This window comes from Nesoenas mayeri, assembly GCF_963082525.1.
Source record: "Nesoenas mayeri genome assembly, chromosome: 19".
NCBI lineage: Eukaryota > Metazoa > Chordata > Aves > Columbiformes > Columbidae > Nesoenas > Nesoenas mayeri.
Genome location: NC_137568.1, coordinates 3371503 through 3393452, shown reverse-complemented (window position 1 = coordinate 3393452; position 21950 = coordinate 3371503). Strand labels below are relative to the sequence as shown.

At 42.3% G+C, this 21950-nt stretch overlaps 1 protein-coding gene across 1 annotated transcript in view; it reads right to left on the bottom strand.

Annotated features, from left to right (window-relative positions):
- ABCC3 (ATP binding cassette subfamily C member 3) overlaps positions 1–21222 on the bottom strand; it is a gene marked incomplete at its 5' end in the record, with an annotated part of 47026 nt that extends 25804 nt beyond the window's left edge. The window contains 7 exons of the mRNA XM_080356670.1: positions 2805–2936; positions 4125–4186; positions 4988–5113; positions 6840–6977; positions 7855–7980; positions 8872–9048; positions 21193–21222. Of these exons, the coding sequence (XP_080212796.1) occupies positions 2805–2936; positions 4125–4186; positions 4988–5113; positions 6840–6977; positions 7855–7980; positions 8872–9048; positions 21193–21222 (791 nt within the window). The remainder of the gene's footprint in view (positions 1–2804; positions 2937–4124; positions 4187–4987; positions 5114–6839; positions 6978–7854; positions 7981–8871; positions 9049–21192) is intronic.
- Between the last annotated feature and the right edge of the window lie 728 nt (positions 21223–21950).

Genomic DNA, 21950 nt, shown 5'->3' with positions numbered 1-21950 from the left:
CTACCAAGTGAGGTTGGATTTATGATGCTTCATAAAGCATGTGCAGATTTTTTGGAACTGGCTGTAGTTACAAATAATTCCAACAGCCCGTGAGCATTCAAAATGATCACTGTGGGTAACAGTCCACAGGTAGAAACTTGTTCACGTCCTTTCAAACAAAGGCATGGGCAAATTCTGATTTCTTTGCAATAAAGTCTGAGGGCAGAGGGGAACCTAAACCAGACAATTTAGTTTTGTTTATTTGCCTTTTTTTTCCCCCTCCCAGACAAGAATAAACTGTGTTGTCTTTGTCCTTCCAGATCAAACCTGGAGAGTTTATAAGCAATGCCTTATTTTTCTGGCAACCAGGCTGTTAAACTCATTAAAGGATTTGAAGAAACAAGACTCTTTGCCCCTGGCTTGGTGCTATTAAAAATGTTTATTACAGTGAGCTAACAGCAACGCAATAGTTCTCTTGCAGCACAAAGATCCCAAAGGGAGAAAACGCACTCGTGGTGTTTACTGGGGGTGTCTGGGTGACGTCAGGTTTTCGGCAGCGTGTGGGACTGCTCACGCCCAGCTTTTCATCAAAGCAAAAAGCATGTGCCTGGTTTCCATTATTTATAGCAGGGCAGATAATAGGTGCCGATTATCTCACGGGAAAACATGTGGCTTTCCCAACGGTGATGACAAGGCCCTGCAGCTTCAATGTGCCTCCATGAGGATAGTCTCAGAAGCGAGAACTGAAGGAAAGTAGATTCCAGCTCTCTCTCCTCCATCCAGCACAGCTCTTTCTCCAAAGCAACTGCACTTACCACTAAAGTAAGTAGAAACTTGAGCGATACAGGCAAAGCGAGGAAAAGCAAAGGAAAAATGCTCTTTGCCTGCTTTACTATCTATAATAACAACTTCAATCCACACTGACCTCTCCTGTAACTCATTAGTAGCAAATTAATTTTTAGCAATTATTTAACAGTAATTCACAAGACAGCTGTGAAGCAAAATGTAAAATAGGTTTTGTAGGTTTAAGAACAAAAGAAATGTGATAATCATTGCAATAAGTTTAAAGCTTTAGCTATGTCAGAGTTGCAACTGATTAAGTCTTCTAAAATAAACTATTACGTATACTGCAAATATTTTCCATGACACTTTCAACACATGTGCAACTTGACACAGCATTTTTAATGTCATAAAAGCTTCTTTAGAGCAGATTTAATGAGAAGAGTAAAAAAAAGACTTTACAACAGCTCCCAAGCAACTACCGCCAATGTTAATTGACAGAAAGTAATTGAGAATACCTACCTGTAACTGAAGAATAAGCAGAGCCACAAAGCTTTTAGAGTTATGTGAAACCCAGCAATCTAGAGTACAGTGATTTTCTTTGTTTTCCTCTTTTCCCCAGCTTAGAATCATTATAACAACCACCACAAAATGTTACCTGAGCTTAATACAAGCCAGAATTTATGGTTAAATTCATTGCCAACTGGCCCCAGTTTCTATGAATAATTTCCAAATGCAATGAATCCCATGACAAAACTCCAGGCATGGTTCCTGGTTTCCTAGCAAAAGTTTTCCTGGACCCTTGGCACTTGTGCACAATGGCTGCGCTCTTACTATATAGAATCCTGGGGGAGTAAGATTTATGTCTGTGCAAAAAGACCAAAACCCAGACAATGCACGTTATTCCACACCATAAAAATAGAGACATTAATAAAAAAGGAAACCCACAACACACATACACAGAGCACCAGTGTAGAAGCTGCTTAGTGTAGAAGCTGCTGGTGTTAGTGCTGGAAACCTTTCAAATTTTAGCCGCGAAGTGGAACTCTCCACATCATATTTAGCCTTGCCAAGAGCCTTACAACTCTCTCCTAATATTATCACATAATGGGGTCTTTCCAATTTGGCAAGGATATGCCCAGAAGAGAACAGAGGAAAGCCTCCACACAGGGAAGAAATCTCCACAATGAAAGGAAATGGAAGTGCAGGCCTCCTCCTTATTGACATTTTTCATTTGAAACACACTATTATCACATCTATTTGTTTGGAAACATTTTGGACACTAACCAGTGGGAGAAGGAAATACAGTTGCACAATAGATAATTTCTTAAGAATAGATTAGGACAGTACATGCAATAAAAAGGAAATCCTCTCCAGCATGGATGTAACTATATGCAGGTTCTGATCCTCATCCCATTTCCATCAAAGACTATGAGGTTTTTGCTGCTACCTTTGTAGTCAACAGGAGCAGGGTCTCACCTCTTCCAAGTGGGATATCTCTTCCTCCCCTGCCTTTCAAATGTTTTGAGTTTCATATCTTTACTGCTGGGGAGTAAAGAATTGCTCACTGCTAAGAGCCCTAAGGCTAAAAATAGTGTCAAGCCAGGAAAACTCATGATGGAGAAATCCTGTTGGTTTATGGTATCTAGAAGTTGTGCTCTAACGTGCCCAGGAGGGATGCAGTTATCGGGTTAGATATCTACGGGCTCAGTGATGAAAGCTGTTCATTTTCCACAATCCAACCAACTCAACCCCTTCTGTTTACACATTTTCAGCCCTTTTCCATGTGGTAAACAGCACAACCTGCCCATGTAGATTTTAAGCACCTGGTTCAAAAGTGCGTTGGTGGCACACAAGCCCCCAGAGGTATCCTGCCTCTGCCTAGACTCATTAAAATAAGCAAATTTCACTGTTAATATGAATAAAGAACAGATAGGTTGAAGAGGTAGGTGGCATTTTTAGCCCACTCATTTTCAGGGATGAGCAGCTTATTGATGTTGAAACAACTCAGATCAGTCTGTTTGCAGACTTGTTCATGTACTCACTGTTTGCACTCTGCTTTTTCTTTGTCCCACTCTTTACTTAGTTGTTGCACAATAATTTTTGAAGTATCATCTTCATTCAGCGACCACAAATCTTTATCTTCAAGGGGCCTTTTGTACCCAAGAATTGCCATGCTGCACATATGGAGAAAAACAGTCCAATTCAGTTTGGCTAATAGTACTTACAGCACTGCCAGTAACTCTGGGAATATTAAGCTAACAAAAGCAAGAAGACACATCTCCGCAGAAAGGGTGATAATTATACCTTCATCTCCCTTTGTTCCTTATATTGATGTTTGCAATTAAGGAAAGGACATTATGTAGTTTTGATTACATGTATTTTATTGAAAACATCACTTCAGAAACAAAAGACAATAAAAACCAACTACCGGAAGCATTTGAATGAAACTGTGGTGTTGAACAAAAACAGTGAAGCTTTAGACGTGAAAATACCTAAGTCTATCTGGAATAATTGTCAGAGGTGAACAAAATGCAAAAGTGAAGCTCACATAAGTTAAAGGGAAATCAGATTTCTCTGAAAACTACAGTTCCTCAACTGTAAGAGGAATTTTGTCAAGGGATACAAACATCTAGTTGCCAAGGATCTCGATGGGGAAACTTAATATTCAAAACTCTGGAAGTTTAGAAAGATCTCCCTCTTTCTAAAAACAACTTTACAAGGCTTCTGCCAAGGCAATAAAGTTAACGGATGGAAGAATGAACATCAACACCCTCAACCACTATGATGAAAAATGGGTCTTAACATGACCTTTCACAGCTGTTCCGCAGCTTTATCATGGAGTAGTAGTAAGCGAGTCTCCAATTTGCATCTTTAATACACACGCCTTTCGACAGCAGTATCAGTTGGTGGTAATCATGTGTACTGATAACCCAGTTTACTTTCCCTCTTGCATGGAAAACATCCTTATAAAAAAAGCATTAGGTCATGGACCTCAACAGGAAACAAAATGCCTCATCAGGCGGGTGAAAGGTTGCCACAATTAATCTTGTGAAACACAGCCTTCTGTCTTGGTTTAGGTTATACGCCAGCATGTGGTAACCACAACCAGGCTGGACACTTTATTGGCCATCCCTCAGTTGTTGCCACTGCTCTTCAGAGAAGTTTGGGTGGTATGAGCACTCTGAAAGCTGTTTCTAAAAAGGCAAATGTTAGAAGTGCTGACACCCTCCTGGATGAAAAAGCATCCAACATCAACTACTTACAGAGAAAAAAAATCTCTATATTGGCAACTCTATTCAACACGTATGGCAAGTGGAGTTTGGGGTTGTCAGCTGTCCCAGAGCTTGACAAGAGAAACTCACCTTGTAAACCACCAAAACGTCAGTCTTGACAGGAAGCCTGAAGTTAACTCTGGACATGGATTCTATAGTGAAGTTATGGGAGGGAAATAAAACAAAAACAAAGCAAGATATTTACAATTACTTTACTAAGAAGACAGTCAATTTCGATCAGTGTTGGTATATTTTACGGTATATTACACGTATGTACCTATGTCCTAATGAGACATCAGATTGATTTCTTTCATTTCCCAGGTTATGCAGAACATTTTTTACCTCTAAAAATTGCTGCATATACTGCCTTTCAATCACACTTTCATAAAGTGAAATGTCACTATAGTTTCTGAAATGTTCATTCTAAGAAATGAACTCAGCTTCTCTCTCAACTTGGTTCAAACATAAATCCAATTATAGAGACCATTTTATGAATTGGAGAAGAAATTTAACCGGTGACACCACTAATATCTTCTGTTATTAATGTTTTTTCCATATCTATTCTCAACATATATAGAACTCGTTTATTAAGATAACTCTTATAGACTTTGGCTAAATCTAAATGAATGTTAAGCAAGGAGACCACCATCTTCATAAAACCCACTCTCGAAATAATTCATATTACATTTCAATATTCATAAATGTAATTTAAACTGCTGCAGAGTAGCAAGTAGGAGAGCTGATTTCACTATATAGCTTCCAGTCATATAATAGGAAAAGGCTTCAAACTCTAATATTACTCCCCATATCCAGTGTCTCATCGAGGGGTCACTAAGTACTGCAATGTCAATGACAATCCAAAGCTGTTTTCAATGACAAGTATTTTCAGCGGAACTCTCAAAACATGATATAGTCCGTAAAATGCAAAAAAAAAGCCAAGTGAAAATACTTACAGGATCTGTATTAACAGGGGAAAAAAATGGAGGCTTTTCTTTAAAACATGAAAGGATCAGCTCAGCGATTATCAAAGCAAAGTAGATGTAAAACGTGGTGAACCTGAACCTTTCATACGCATGGCCCTAGATGGACAAAAATAAAAACAACACAGTAATGATTGTTTTAATCAAACTTGCCAGCCCCCCAACACACACACACACATACATACATATCCACTCTCTCTGATTTTTTCACAGCTGCTTTTGAGAGTTCCTTTCTTCTTCTCCATCTGAATACTGCAAAGCAGTTGCTAGCAGGAATCATCTTACAAAAGCATGCACACGCTCTGTAAAGTGCCTAAGAACATGCTTATCTCAAAGCTTTTCATTAAATTATGTCAAGTTGAAAGTGCTTGTACATCTTCACTGCGTGCAGAAACCCTCTGGAATCAGGGCTACACGACATCCTTTTCAATTTCCTCCCGGGGTTCTCGCAAGATCATGTCTTAAGCACAGGAATTGTCAACCCAGATCAAAGAACATCCACTTACTTTAGTATCTTGTCACTGACAGGCAGTTGGTGTTAAATACTTTCAGATGAAGCCGCAAAAAAACCACTCTATTGCATAATAACAGATCCATCTGCTCTGGTGATATTTCCTTTCCTGCTCAAATGAGTCTGCAGTTGACTTAAAACATCTTGCTGTGAGGGTATGTCCCTTGTACAGCTTTCATACCCTAATGTGGTTGTGAATGCTCATTGTTCACCTAAAATGTTTAAACCTTAAGTGCAAGAGAAAGAATATTTGGTCCTCAGCCATTGCAAGAAGAGCAGAAACACCACCCATACCTGTTCTAAGGCTCTGCACTCCTAATTTAAAGTTGATGAAGGATTCAAACATTGATAGTTCAATATTTGTACTTATTCACTGCTACTACAGTTTTTAAATTGACTTTAAGTGGCGTTTGAAAGGGTCTCACCAGGATTGCAGCTATTTTCTGAAGAAGTTCTGCACAGACTGTCATTTAAGGTTTGATTCAGTCTCCGATGGAATATTTACAACAGACCGGTAGGGCAAAATCCTTGCTAAAAAGATAGTGCCGCTAATAGTTACAAAAAGTATTAAAAAAAATTGCCAAACAGAATCAGCACTGATTTCATTTCAGGGGAAGCAATCACCTTAATGTTTTTCAAATATCCTTTTTCACTCTTAGCCTTGATGATCTAATCACTGAAGCAATCTCCTTTGCCCTACTTAGTGAAATTTGTCTCTGCGAAAAACATAGCAGGTTCTCCCACAGTAAGAAAGTTGTTATGTTTTCAAACAGGAATCATAGCAGCTCAGGTTTCTTTCCTCTCCCTCCAACTTTCTGTTCCCTATTTCCAGCCACAGTTGGAGTCAAAATGCTGTTCTCAGCACATCAGGGACTGACAGAAGCCGATGGAGCTGTGCACAAGCTACCCTAGCAAAAAAGCAATGTTACATATTAAAAAGCATCATCTCCAATTAGTACCCATCTTCATTTAAGCATGGCAGGGGAAGGGGGCTGCAAAAGGGAATGAAAAAGAGACAAAAGAAAAACACCCCTCTGTTCTAACATATGTACAGCATCGGTACAGCGCTCGCATGTCTATCAGGTTTCCAGCATATCCTTGGGCTAGGCAAAATTTGCTTTTTTGACATTGTGTGAGAAATCCCAGTTCCCTTCAAGTTGCACAAGTCTGAGTCAATGCAACACAACCAAACTTCTCTTTCTGTCTGGCAAAAGCTGGGCTCAGATCTGCCTCCAAACTTGGTGATTCACTCCCTCCACAGATATTAATGCTGCATTTCCCGTTCTCCAAGTGCTAACAGGGATGGCATGTTACCTGCGCCGTTGTAGTCATGATCTTTGAGCGGAGAGGCCCCACGGCACAAAGCACAGACAAAAACCAGAAGATAATGAGCACTCCAGAAGACTGAACTCCTCTCAGCCTTTCATATTGAATAAGCAATGTAGCTAACAGCTGTAAAAGTAAAGACAGCAACACGTGAACACAATCCCAGCCCACTGCTGCCCTTCTTCACACTCTCAGCTGGCAGCTATTAGAATCATCATCTACAATAGGACCTCTTTGAAATAAGGCCCCATCATATCTTCACAGAAGTCAATGGCAAAACCTCCTTTATCCAAGGAAAGCAGTGAATAACTTCATAAAATCATTTGTTTTTACTTTTTTCAGAGCTTTATCTCCAGAATTCAGTTTTTAAACCAAAATTTGTATCTAGAGCTAGAGACAATTAAACACTTCAAACAAATGTAAGAGCTGTCATTTCTCAGGTCCAGATGGACAATCATGACTTGTCTAGAAAACAAGATTTTTAAAAAATATAACCAAGGGAATGAAAAGCTTAATGGGCAAGTTTCACTGCTTCGTTTTTCATACAACAGCCACGGGTCTGTTTGTCTTGCTAGGTAATGCAAATTTGGGTTCCGTTTAACGGAAGAACAACCACCAGATATGAGACACAGTTTTACAAAGTCCAATACATAAGGCACAAGCCATGTTCTATCATATCTCACTGTTTAGGCAAAGTCAGATGCAAATTCTCTCCACACCTGGATCCCAAGCTTGGAGAAACAGATGAGAACAAAGTGGGAGACGGAACAACCTCTCCATTATACAGAGTTTAATTTCCATAGCAGGAATCTACATGAGAGAGATATCTATAATTGTAGCCTTTTCAATACGCAAGATTTGCTGCAGTAATACAAGTACTAATAATTCCATTAAAAGAGTACAGGACAAGGCAATGAATGCAAAGGAAGCCTTTTCCTCCTTCATCTGTCTAAAAAAGAAGAGTTATTCTTATTGGTCACAATAAACAGAAACAGGTACGAACCACAGTGATTCCAACGATCAATGGAGTTACAAAATAGACGGGTGGAGGTGTCCGGTTTTGCAGGAGCTCATGGAAAGAGTAGAAGAGATCTGCCCAGCTCACGCACCACAGCAGGACACCGAAGAGCTGAAAGCAGTCAAACAGAAACAGCGTTTGGTAATTCACCCCCAGGGGCAGCCGGAGGGCCGGCAAAGCCGTTCTGATTCATAGATTCTCAGTGAGATGAAGCTGTGCGAGCAGAACGATGCTGCTGCACCCATCAGCTGCGGGCAGGCTGGTGGAACCACCCCACCGCTCTCAAACCAAGGGTCTCTCTCAGCTGCTTCCCGAGGGCTTTGCAAACACAACCAGTAGAAAGAATAATGTATTTACCTTTTCCCCTCTGCCTCATACTACTCAGTTTTGATTGGAAACACAGGCAGCAGCCAGATTAAAGGCAGACAAGCCCCGAAGCAGAAGTCTGGATTTTTTTCTCCAGGAGTAACCCCGGTTCTCTCATGGCCAATGGACAGTGACTTGCCCACTTCCCTTAGACCTCCTCATTTATAAACCAGAGGTGCTGTTGACACCAGTCATCTCCTAAGCACAAAATGCAGATGAAATCAGATAGCTATTGGGTGGACACTGGCTTGAAAAAAGTACCTTCTTGTGCTTACTTTCACAATGAGATTAAATTCTCACTAGGCCTACTTTAAGGTCTTTATTTTGCAGCTTACAGTGGTTTAAAGCTTAAGTAAGGGTGAAGCAGCATAGTTTTGGCTCAACATAGGGGTGAACTCTCTTCTGCAGAGCAATCAACTCGTCTCTCTACCCAGAAAGGTGAGCTCACAGGATGGATTTCCTTACAGATGAGCCATCCTTTGGTATCCTTCCTCAGAAATCTGCATGAACGCTGTTGTTTGAGCAAGTTCTTCAGTTCCCCCATCAATCAGAGAGGATTTTGTTTAAACCCTACTGCAGAACCTATGTGGATACTGAACTAACGCTAACAAACTCAATATTGTAAAGAGCTCTTACCGTCTTGAACCTGTTCAGCATGGAAAGCACGATGTACCCTCTTTTGTTGCGCTTCAGGTAGAAAAGATAAAAGGGTAATGCACTCCATAGATAAATGCTAGGGATCCACGCTAGGATGGTGTTCTGGAAACACGGTGTCAGGTCGGGATTGTCAGTGTGTATAGAAAGATTTGAATCCTGGGAAAAAAAATAAAAAGACAAGGTATTTATTAATAGAGAGGCAGAAGCACTGCCAGCTGGAACATCTGCTTGAATAAGTTGTATCCAAATTCTGATGGAGTTAGCGAATGGCCTTAAAACATAGTCCAACTACTTGTGGATAATCTGCTGTAGTAAAAGGGCTAAGTACAGTTTTAAATACTGGGCAAAACCGAGAAAGACTGACTTCTGCCCTCCTGTATCTCAGAATTGGACATGGATTCCATAGCAGACAAACCCCCTGTGTTTCTGTCTTTGCTCAGTTACAGGTGCTGATACTGCGGCATTTCTCAGGCGTTCCCAGCCTGGAGCGCAACTGCTAAACGCAGCTCTTGAGGCAAAACCCTCCACTTGAGAACTCATCCAGCAGGAATGTCCAGCACTGGAGAAAGTGGTAAGATTTAGATCAACTGCATGCTGACCTGGGAAAACCCCCTCCATTTGTGACTAAAATTTTGTCCTTCTTACTCATATGCCTCCAATTATAATGAATTCCGTCTTCTAAACAAAGGTAAAAATAATGTAGGAACATGTGTTTTCTTGCAAAGTTTGTAAGCAACGCTTTCCACCCGCGACCCTGGACACCACAATTCATATAAGCAACTTGTACCTAAGGATTTGAACGCACCACGTGCAAACACAGGCAAGTTCAAACTAAAATAGAAATTTCAGTACAGTTAAGGGGAACTTAGTTTTAATCAAACCTACTGGAAATTCGCAACTTGCATTTCACCATCTGATGTGTCATCTTAAATGTGGTAGATAAATACTTACTCGCAGGAAATGTAAAGTTGCTTTGTTGTACTATCATTAACAAGCAGATGATAAAACTAAGATATCTGTTGTTCAAATATGCCTTATCTCTGCACTAGAATCATTTACTTGTACCTAATTATTTTTGGAAATGAGCTCTCAGCAGAAGTATGTTTCAGTTAAGCCAAGCCACTTCTCCCCAGCTCTTAAAGTGAATGACTGACTAGTCTGAATACAAACTCTTCAGAAGTATTTCCAGCCTTGCTTTTGTTTACTGATACAAAAGACACTGAATGTTGAAAGCCACGGTTGATTTTAGGAGAACTGAAGAGCCACAAGCTACTGACAATCTTTCAGTCTCGGTGATGACCTGTCAGAAGGGACACGCATCACCACATCAGCCCACATGAGCTCATGAGTGTAATGAAACTGCAATGCCTTGGCAGGTTGCAGGATGGTTTGGCTGAACTGTGACAATTTTGTCACTCGGTACTTCAGCTCCGGCACAAAGGAAACCTCTGGCAGTGGGGAAGAGTGGCACAAATCCACGAGCTGTGCAGCTCAAGTGCATCTTTTAACACTGGAGAGTTAGTGCTGAGACAGACACAATAAATGGCTTTTCTGGCATCATGCAAGCACTCGGCATGGACCAGGGAAATGAAAATATTCCCATTTACCTCAACAGGTTTGTCCAGACATGGAAGAAACTCCAACCGCAAATCAACCGCACAGGGGCAATTACAATGCAACTCAAACACAAGATCAAAACCAAACAAAACTCCAGCCCCACATTCAAACTATTTCTGTTTTTTTCCCCTAGCGAGCAGGTCTCTGGCACCAGAAGGAGGATAACGTTTAAAGAGCACCCATGTTTGGCTCATCATCAAAACATTTTGGCATCTCTAATCTGATAAGCTCCCCTGCAGCTCCCCTGCCTGGGGCAGGAGATGCCCTCCAGTAGTTTGGAGATGAAGAGCTCTTTAGTTCCAAAGAAGGAGCTTATCTACTATCATTTATTCAACAAAACAGTAATTTCCTCTTTAAATTATATGTGGTTTAGCAATGTCTTGAACATGTTTGCAATTGTGCTCTTTTCACTCGCTGGAAAAAAAATCCTGGAAAAGGAAAGCTGAGGAAGAATAGCAATAAGTGGGCACAGAATACAACAATGACTCTGTTTAAGGGAAAAGTTATTGAAGGAAATTAAAAAAAAAAGAAAAAGGCAGCCCTCTAAATTAAAGCCTTTCCTATAAGACCAAAATGTCCAGAAATGGCTTTCTGTCTGACAGCAACCTCAAAACTACCCCAGATGTCCATTAACTTCAGATTGAACACAAGCTGACTATTGTATCCAAGACACAGACTGTATGGCTGCCAAGCCATTTAAAGGTTTTCATTAACTCTTATTTAAACAAGGCAAAGGACTTGCATTTCTGAACGTATAAATACAGCTGGCCAGAAACCAAAAATGCTGTCCTAAAGAAAACATGTGAGATTCTGTGATTTGGTTGGATTATCTCAGAGAAAAAAAGGGGAACCTTGCCAAAATCACGTGAAAGTACAAGAAGCAGCACCCACTTGATGAGCCAGAGCCTTCCACTTCCACAGCACATGGGAAATGGGGACATGGACTGAAGAGGAAACCTACGTCCAAGGTAACAGACCGGACCACTGGCTATCTTGGGAATGCTTTTCCAGGTTCAGTTCCATCCTGGACCAGATGAACAAGCTTTCCTGGAACCAACCTGTTTCTGTTAAAATTTTCCCTTTCAATGAATTGGTACTTTCTGAGTTCAGACCCTTTCCATCCATGAATACAATGAGAAGGGTTCCTGTTAGAAGACACAGTACCTAAACATTTAAGTATTATAATTCTGTGCAGATTACTTGCTTTCCCTAAGACTGGACCCCAGTGGACTAACACTGCCATGTAGCAGGGACTCAGCTGTTAATTGTTATTATTACTATTAAATCTGGGCATCTGAAAGCCGCATTTCTTATCAAGCTGAATCCGTTCTCAAGGAGCTAACAATTCCATTTTATGGCATTAAAAATCACCACACTGAAAGCATATATTCCAACATCCCCTCCAACCCTAAATAACTCATTTTGAATCAGAATATGACGGTAAGTCTCAATACAACCTATCCTGACCAAGCCAACACTGTTAAATATTGCTAAATACCCTTCAATTCAGCAGTAAAGTTATGGAACTCCACCCTTGAGAACAAACACAAGAAGCAATGGCTGGAGGGACACACCAGCAATTTGACTCCTATCATTTAACACTCCTGCTTTAATCTGGCTTTGCCCTTCCATATTCTGAACTCCTTCCTGGTGAGCAGAGCGAGTGTAGATGTTTCTTGTGTCCCCTTCTCATTGAGGATATGAATATACGCTGGCGAAATGCGGCATTGCAGAAACACCAGCGGCTGCACCAAACCTCCAGACGCACAATTTACTTTATCCTGTAATAATACTTCAATGCAATGCCAACATCCATGGGAAAAAAGAAATTAGAGATGCTTGTTACAGCTTCACAGCAGACAAGGGCTTCCCTGGAGTCTAAAACTTACAAATTAGCAGGGCTTTCTGTTGATCAGTTAAGAATATAATTGACATTGCCCCCTGCAGCAGCTCTCAGTCATACCCATCACTCCAGCCACAGCCTTTGGATAAACACAACCCTCATAGTAATGGCCATCTGTGCACTAGGACTTACATTTAGATGAGCAGCTTTAAATACACGATCTTCATTTAAGGGAAGGTATTCAACAGGGGAAACTGTGAGCAACATTAAATCTGCTCCAATATTTAGCATTTTCCACTCTGGAAAAGAACACTGTATTGGAAAGGCCAGCCTTGAAACTGATAATGTACTCAAAGGAAATGAAAGTTCAATGCAACATACCTTAAATTTCTTGCATATCATCCCTTACAGCTTTCAAAGAAAAGGGAGAACAAACAGAAAGCCTAATGCTAGACTGAAAAACAGCAACAAGGAAATTCCTGTCCATCCCTTTCCCAAACCCCAAGGATGTTAAGAGAACCTGCTGAGAAGGACCAGTTGGGGTTCTGGTCTTGGCTTCGAGTCCAAATTAACTCCTACTCCACTAGAAAAGCTTGAAATAAAAGTGCCTTACACTGGCTTTACCCCACACCTATAGCTCCCATAGGAAATTCCGATAGCACAGGTTCCTATAGCACAAAATGAATCGGGAAAAGCAAAGGAAACACAAATTCCTTCTTTATGTGCTGGGAAGGTGAAGGCCATCACGTTGACGTCATTTATATTGTACCCAAGGTTTATACATGCCATAGTGCTGATTTTGTGTCAGTTATCACTAGTCGGCGTGTTATTTAAGATTAAAAATCAAATTGGAAAGCTGCCTGGGAAGATTAAAAGACAGGCAAGTGAATAACTGAAAATAACAACGCCTCCCTGTAGTAAATAAACATGGAAATGGTGCCTCTTTCAGAAGAAATTGTTAGTGAAAACTTAAATGCAGAGAATTGTCCTGCCCTTCTTTTGCCCCTAGTTATAGTAGATATCCTGCCAGTGAGCTTTACTTGCACAGGCTGGCAAAAACAAATAAACAAAAAGGAAATACACAACAACAAATGTATAAACATATATATATATACATATATATATAGCTGCTGTCCATCTCCTCTGCTCTGTCCCTGCTGGGCAGGTCTTTGGGCCAAACTCTAACAATCATGTAGGGCACAAATAACAAGGATTCTGCTCCAGGCCCCCAGAAGGCTCCCAGCTTCAAATGGCCTTTTCAGAGCAAGATCATTCACTTATGTTTCCAAAGGAACAATTTCACCCTTATGCACAGAAAGAGCAACACGCTTCATTAATCCACAGTGACTGCTGCACAACTCAATTCCTTCAGGTAATTACACGAACAACCTGAACAACCTTCTCTTTTTTCTTCTTCCCTTTTTTTTGCCCCCTTTTAAGGCAAGGCAAGAGATAATGACATTTTTGCACTGCAAGACCTTAGCAATACTCCTTGGAAAAAAGGTGGGGTTGAAAGGGTGTATGCATTTATAGTCCTGCATGAACCACAGCGTTAATAACCAGAAATAGGATTTTTCTGTTTACAAAGCACACTGCAACAGATATCTACATTAGTGAAGGACACCGTACAGGACGCTGAGCTTTCTTTTCCAGCTAGAACTGACAAATTGACTGCAGTGATAATGAGATTTTATTGTCTGGTCAAGGCTGTCTTTAACACGACAGTAGTGTGGGAGTTCGGCAGGGCAGGATACAAAGGTGACATGTCACCTCAAGCGTCTGAGGTTGGTCACACTCTTCAGCTGCAGGGACACTCATTAGGGGAACACCAAGGAGTCAAATGCGGCAGGAGGCTAGAGGGCAAGGACAGGCTCAGGGTGCTAATGAGCTTTAATGCCAAGATTAAGCCTGGTTTATCACTCACAGAACTGACCTAAGCTCACCTAACACAGACAAGCGCTACCCTCTAGCTACGCTCTCGGAGTTAATTTGCACAAACCATACTCATCTCTCAGTCCGCAGACCTACTTAATTCAGTTATTTTTATCCAGAAAAAAGAGTGAAATCCACAGTCTGGCTCTAAACCAGAAAGAGGAACTTGCAAAGCGCCACTACAGGCAGCATGTTTGGGAAACGGCTGCTCCTACACCACCCCACACCCTCTCTGCTAGTCTCTCTTCCCTTCTTCTTGAAGTCAAGGTTGGCCTTCAGTGTTGTTAGGCCAAAAGATCCAAAGATGAAGAAAGGCTGGGATCAGGTGACTATGGAAAAGAAATATGTCAATCAGAGAAACTGGAGCAAAGGCAGAACTGTCCTGGTACATCGTTCTACCCCACTTACATGCACAGCTTCTATCCAGCACTAAGTGATGTGAACTTAAAGCTTAAAACGTGATTTTTTTCAACACCAAGGAGGATCCTGTTTCTAAACGAATCATGTTTAACTACGATCTGTGCAAACCCCCTGCAGCTCAATCTGCCCGGTCAGTGCTGGTAGGAAGAGACCAGAGCCTAAAGAGCTGTGGTAAGGCCAGAGTGACCCAGTTGCAACCAGCTTACAGTAATGACGCTTCAAATACCCAAACGATCCACAACTTTCACCCTTTGCCACACAGAGGCTTAAGCAGGGAAAGTGAACTTTTGCAGGTCAACAATAGGTAAGCAAGAAGTAGCAATTCTGTATCATAGCAGGGAAAAAAAGGCATGAGGGTGGAAGCAGCAGACAGAATAGTGTTGCTGCATATGATGGTTACCACTGGCCACAATTTTCCATCTGAGAGATCTTCCAGTAGTACACTATTTCCCCAGAAGATATACCTTGCTTTTTCAAAGGAGACAAACCATAAAAGTCTGAAGGTTTTTTTACTGCTTTTTTGTTCCACTTTGCCTGCTCTCACCTTCCCGTACTCCAGAATGTGGAGATTTTTCCCCTTTTATTTTTCCACGTTTCCAAATGTACATCATAAAAAGGGCAAATGAAAGGAGTAGAAGTCATTCATCTAGGGGGAAAAGGAGAGAAAGCAAAGGAAGAAATGAGAAGCATGCTTCTTTTTTAATTGAACAAGTGTCAAACCTACTCCTGTATTCTCAGAAAGTTTGGGAACTAAATGACTTTGGCATTTGAAACAACTCCTGTGAAGCAGTTTTTCTTCTCCCCCTCCTTCATTTCTTACTCTGTTCCAATTCAAAGCTTTACAGCAGCAGCACGTGACGTTACTGTAAATGATCTAAGTTTTATTACATTGACTTCACCTCTGGCACTACTGGGAGATTAGCACAGGGACAAGGTGCCAGCTCACACCAGCGCGGAATCAGGGCTGCTGGGTGAACAGAAGCCCGATCACGTCCGTGGGAAGGTCTCTGGCCACTTGCCGCTGCGCTCTCCGCCAGCCCAGCCAAGCAACGTGCGGCTGGATAATGGCCCATCACAGTCACCGCGGTATCAGGAGACAAATGGAGCATTAGCTTAGTGGAAAAAATAAAATCAAAGATCTCATTTAATAAGTTTCTCCAAGGAATTTTCTCAAAATTAAATTTTAGGCAGTAATAATCTCTTCATTTTAATACGTTACAAATCTACACACGTAGAAAGGATTGTGTCTCCAGTGGCATAGCAATTTGCCTACCAGGTAGGTTAGAGCCATCTCAAAATGCTTTATATTCTTAACTATTGCAGTTCAATAAGCTCTATTTTAAGGAGCTCTGCATGTGACTCAGATTTTGTTTCAGATATTATTTCTTTTCAGGAGCCAACTTTATAGTATTCCCAAGTCCCAGACACTACATCTACCACCTATGTCACTTCAGCTAAAACACTCAGAGCTGTGATCAGGGAGTGACACTTGTGTTGAAAGCTGAAGAACATCTATGACCTTATATTTTGCTACAAAGTCGCTCTGCAGGGCTTTAATTCTCTATTAAAGCAAGGTAGGACCTTGTCCCCCTGCCATCTGTCCCGTCTCACAGCATCCTCAGGCTGCTGCTGGTTGGACCTGTCCATGTGCTGGTTTGGAGGAAATGCCAGTGACCGCTTTCCTTGGAAATCATGGACAGTCACATTCACATATTCCACTGAAATTAATGTCGTTTTCATGAGCTTCATTAATTGACACTGTGTCCATAAATCCTGGCTATCGGCAGCTTTCACTAGTATTAAGTTTTGCTCACAACTCTCAAATTCAGAATTTTTCTCTCCCAAACAGATTAAACTACAGCCTGTGATGCCATTTACACACAGATGAATGATAATGGGTCCTGGATAATACTCCAAATCTAATGATAAATATTTACACTGCTCTTGACATTGACAATCTGAGGCCCAAATTCTTTAGCAATAGCTTCCATTCAAATAAATTCAAGAATTTTAAAATCTTGGAGAATTTGAGCTTGAGCATGTAACTGGTTTTAAGTTCATTATGTTACCAGCACAGCTACCCTTTGAGAAAGCATAACTTCATAGATCTGAGGTCTGAAAAGTGCATTAAAGTTACTTATTTTGCTATCCAACCTAGCATGAGAAACAACACAGGTATCTGATTTAATCATTTGTCAGGAGATTTATAGAAGCGGGACTCAGTTATCCAAAGTTGGGTGCAGTTAACAAAGATTATGTGGAGATCTGTATCATATTTAAATATCTACAAACACTGAACATTCTGTGTAATCCCTCCTTTGCATTGACATGCTACCACCTTTTGCTTCACTGTTCCTCTGCTGGAACTTATTTAGTTGAAAACATAATTGAATAACTGAGAGTCAAAGTTTTATTATTAATTTTGGGGCAAAACACAGAAGCTGTGTAGGTTTTTAAATAAATGTACTTATAAGAAGTACATTGTCATCTTCCTTGCAAGAAACATTTCCTCCTTACTACAGTTGTCCTAAGTCATCATGAACTACAAAAGAAGTTCAGCATGATACATGATGAAGCAAAAGAAGAAATTATACAGAAGGGAAACTGGTGGCGCTTTGAACCAAGAGGGCAGGAAGTTGCATTTCCAGAGAGCAGCGTGACTTTTGCTCCAAATCTACCAACATTTCACAGAATGACTCAAGGTGAAGGAATATCCGCAAACCCAAAGGCTAAAGCGGTGCTTGTGCGAGACTATCTCAAAGCCAAGACTGAGGTATTGTTTACTTTTGAAAGTTGCTGCAACTTCCTGTTGAATTACTCAAGAGTGTCTGAATGAAGAAGGAGCCCACACTCCACGTGGGATGAAAAGACAGAAATATAACCGCTGTCAGGACACCGAGACACAGGGCAGGCAACAAAACCCAGCTCTGCGCACTAAGCAGGATCAACGGAACAAGCCTGGGTCTCATCCATAACTGACTAGAAGCTGTGGTCTCCCATTGGAACCACTTTGTCACTTGCCCTCCCATTTCCTATTTATGTTGTTTAAAAAAAACCAAGCAAGCAAGCAACAAAACAAAACAAACCCCACACACCATAAAACACAATCTGCTGCTTAAGCCCAGGCACTGCAGTCTGTCTGTAGGCCAAAGATCGCTTTGTTCTCCTGTTGTAGGAACTGCTCAGGTTCTACTACAGTGGAGAACACAAGCAACAAATAAGCGATAATCCAACAGTATCTACTCCTCAAGTACAGAACTTGTGGGTCACATTCATTGGCACGCCTATCTAGCACACTTACTATCACACCGTAAATATGCGACACGATAAATAGGAGGTAATTACGGGCAATAGTAAATGACGCGCCTAAGGATTGCCCTGTGTGGGTATGCGCTATCGCATCCATCTCCTCCCAAAGGCATGTAGCATGGGAACGGTGCTAGGAGATATTAACAACTAGGTTCAAATTCTCAATTGAAGCAGGCAGCATGTTTCTAAGTATTCAGATGAAGGGATTGCTCATATTGCATTTTGAAAAAAAGAACATACCAGTTGTTCCTCTTTATATACAAAATACCTGGTGTTTGTATTAGCAATTTGCTGATTGCATGTTCAACAGGGAAAGTAGTAGCTGGAAACCAGAAGCTTTTATATATTTCTAATGTGAGCTACAGTGTTTTCTTTAATTTCTTATTTCTAAAATGGGTAGAACAGGAAATTATTTTGCCTCTGTACAAACAAAAAACCCAACTCGCCGGCATTTCCAGAGAAATTCCCCACCCTGCATCAGGGTGAAGAGTTGAAACCTTAACAATTTGATAAAGCAAAAACAATCCACGATAAATCAATTACCTGTTAAAGTCAGTGAATTTCAATGTAAACATTTCCATGGGTTAATTCTCAACTGTTTTGTTTTGATTCTGACCACCTTTTAACAGAAAAGTATTATAGTTGGTTTAAACTCCAAAACAAAGAACTGTTTAAATTGGAACAGCATGTTTCCTTTCACCCTAAACAGTTTTAAAACTGACACTAGTGTGCCATTTAGCTCCCCAAAATATCTAGAATTTCTTTGACAAAATATGGGGAAGGAGTCTGAGCTCATGAGCTATGAAAAAAGTGAACATTAATACTGGTTCACATTTTATCAAGTTCTTGATCTGCACTGCAAAGCTGAAAACCATTAGTTTGTGTGCACAGGCCAGGAACTGCCTTTCACCTTGTTTTTCCTTCTTCAAGTGTTGTACAGAGGCACGAGAAGCCTCAGCTTTTGTGGAAATATATCAAAAAGAAGCCTCTACTTGCATTTGCTTATGGAACAGCACATTTGCACAGTAAATCATGTCAAGCTAACTGTCATCTTCATGACCATCACTCAAAATCTCTCATAAAATGAATTCACAATATACATTCCTGATAACAGAGAAAATACCACCGGCTACTGAAAATAGGGTGTAAGACTCTTGGTCACTGAATCCACTCTGCTTGTCATTGGCTCCCATGTTCCACTTCACACAGTTATTTAGTACCATTTTTAAAAATAATTAAACAGATGGAAGGTTGTTCTAACTCTAAACAATTCCGCATCATTCTGAAGAAACAGAACAGGTCTACATTTATTAAGTAGTTTGCCCACTTGCTTAAGGAAGATTGCTCTACTCTTTCAATCAGCCTCCTTTCATTCTTCAGTAATATTTTATATTGAGGTATGAGGATATAGCAATTACACAAAAAAGAAGTTTCTGGAAAGCCTCGTAACACATGCCAGACATCTTCCTGCACAGACTCAGACAGAAAATTCACACCTCTCCCAGTCCAAACTACCACATTTCAGAGCAGCTGGACTTAATACCATTTGAACTATAACTCCAAGCAAGGCTGAAGGTATACTTCTTAATTATTATTTATGCTTTGTTAAACACACTTAGATGCCTTCATAATTTATGCTGCAAATAAACGTTTATTAACTCAAATCCCTTCCTTGGATTACCTTTATATTACTTCCTGCAAATTCAGTTTTGAAAAGCAGTGGCAATATTAAAACCAGGATACACCACAAAGTACAGAATGACACATTTATTTAATACTTAAACCCAGCAAAACTGCCTGAACATTTCCCATCAACGTAACAACACACTGCTATCAAAACCTTTGGCTACAAAGAGTAGTTGCACTACAAGCCTCTCTTGAGAAAACTAAGACATGTTTCTCAAGGCAGTCTATAAACTAGTGAGCAGTGTCGATCTGTTTGTGCTTGTTCCTCTTCCTGTATAAGTGTTTATAGCAGAAATAAGAGATGAAAATACTTGTTTGAGCAAGCTTATCTGCCAACTGGTGTAGCAGAGAGCGTGCAGAGTGCTTGGAAATGAAATCTACAACTAAACAACACAACGTAACCAAGGGGCCTAGGAGCCTAAATCCTCTTTTAAAAATTAATGTTGAGACAGATTTTGAAAGATAATCAGTTATCTGAAGATGGAGCTCATAGCCAATTGCTTGCATGTCCTTTAATAGCTTTCTAGCAGTGATTCATCTTCAGACATTCCTTTTCTTTCCTCCGTTGAGCTAAATCAATATAAGAGAAAGGCATATGCAAAAGCTGTGATTTATTGGAGGGCATTCCCAGATTCCCCATACATGCTCTAATCCCCGTGGCTTCATACACTCCAAAGTGTCTGCGTACCCAGCACGGGGAGGAACGCAGCATGAAAGACTACACCAAGTACTTGAAGCAGTCTGCACTTACTTCACCATCAGAGCAACAATTCCCAAACTTTTCTGCTGACAAACCCCAGTGCCTGCTGCAATCAGCCTTTCCAAAAGGCTGGCAGCTCCAAACACTAACATGTGTCACTGCAATCCTGTGAGGCTTCTGACCACCCTTGGCGGCCATGAACCCCTCGCTCTTTAGCAATAGGAAAGCACTAAATGGGGATCACCTTCCTGCTCATCAGAGGGGTTCTGAAAAGCAGCAACCCCACTAAAGCAGGACCCTCAGAAGAAGGCAATAGCTGTGTTCATCGCTGTGAACTCCAGAGGTAGACCACAGGTGTTAGAAGGGCTGCGAACACCCTATCTCCTGCGGGAAAGTGGGAGCTGCAGCGCGGCTGGGTGTCTTGTGGGGTCACCAAGGGCCTTGCGGAGTCTCGTATCTTGCCTGGAGATGCTGAACGGGGAAGGAGGAAGGTGCTGCCGGCCCCGCTCCTGCTCCCGGGCTGGGCAAGGGGGAGTCCCCGCACCGGCCGGCGCTGGGGACAGCGCTGGGCCGGACGGGGCGAGATGCAGCTGAGCCCCTCTGGAGCCGCAGGACCGACCTCTCCGGGACGCGCACGGGAAACTCCCCGCGGGACACGGCGCTTCTCCTCCGCCCCGGGGCAAGCCCCGCAGCCGGCAGCCAGGGGGCTGCTCCCCGCTTCCCATCGGCCCCTCCGCGCAAACCTCCCCGTCCAAAGGGGGAAGGAGGCGGCACCACCGGCCGCGCTGCTTACCCAGAAGCGGGACCCGCAGAACGCCTCCATAGCCTCGTCAGTGGCGCTGAGCCTCTCCCAGGCCCACGCCGGCCACCAGCGGGGTGACTGAGGCAGCTGCCTCCCTCCTGGGCGGGACGGGGGCGGGAGGAGCGGGCCCGGCGCGCCCCGTTCCGCCTTCCCCGCCGGCGGCGGGAGGCGCCAGCGCCCCGGAGCGCTCGCCCCTCGGGCCGGGAGGCGCCGGGCGGGGCCGCGTGGGCTGGACGAGGTTCCTTCGGGCTATAGGTGCTCGCCAGAAGGTCCGAAGTCTCCGCTCAGCCCGGGTAGGGCAACGGCAACCCCCGGCTCCACCGAGCAGCGCCGGCTGGTGTCGTGGGGAGGGAGAGCGGCTGCTGCAACCATCCTCTGGCTCCTGAGACCCACCCTGTGGAAGGACCAAGCCCCCAGGAAAACATTTCACCCTGGGCAGTGTGACCTGCTGGGGCAACCAAACCTCTGCTCTTGGAGGGGGACATGGGCTGCCCCCGCACAGGAGGCAAAGAACGGGCCAAGGGACAGTCACCCAGGGTGGCTGCATGCGGCTGGGACATCTGCTGGGTTTGGGGCTGACAGTGTCCATCCATCCAGACCACTCAGGCCAATGTTAATGTCTTGGAGATGCTTATTGTCTCACCTTTAGAGTGGTGTGGAGTGCGGTTGCCTCAGCAGGAGTTCAATGAGCATCACATCTTATCCATCCACCTTCAGCCTCTTCCTTTGTGCTGATTGCTTCCACTGTA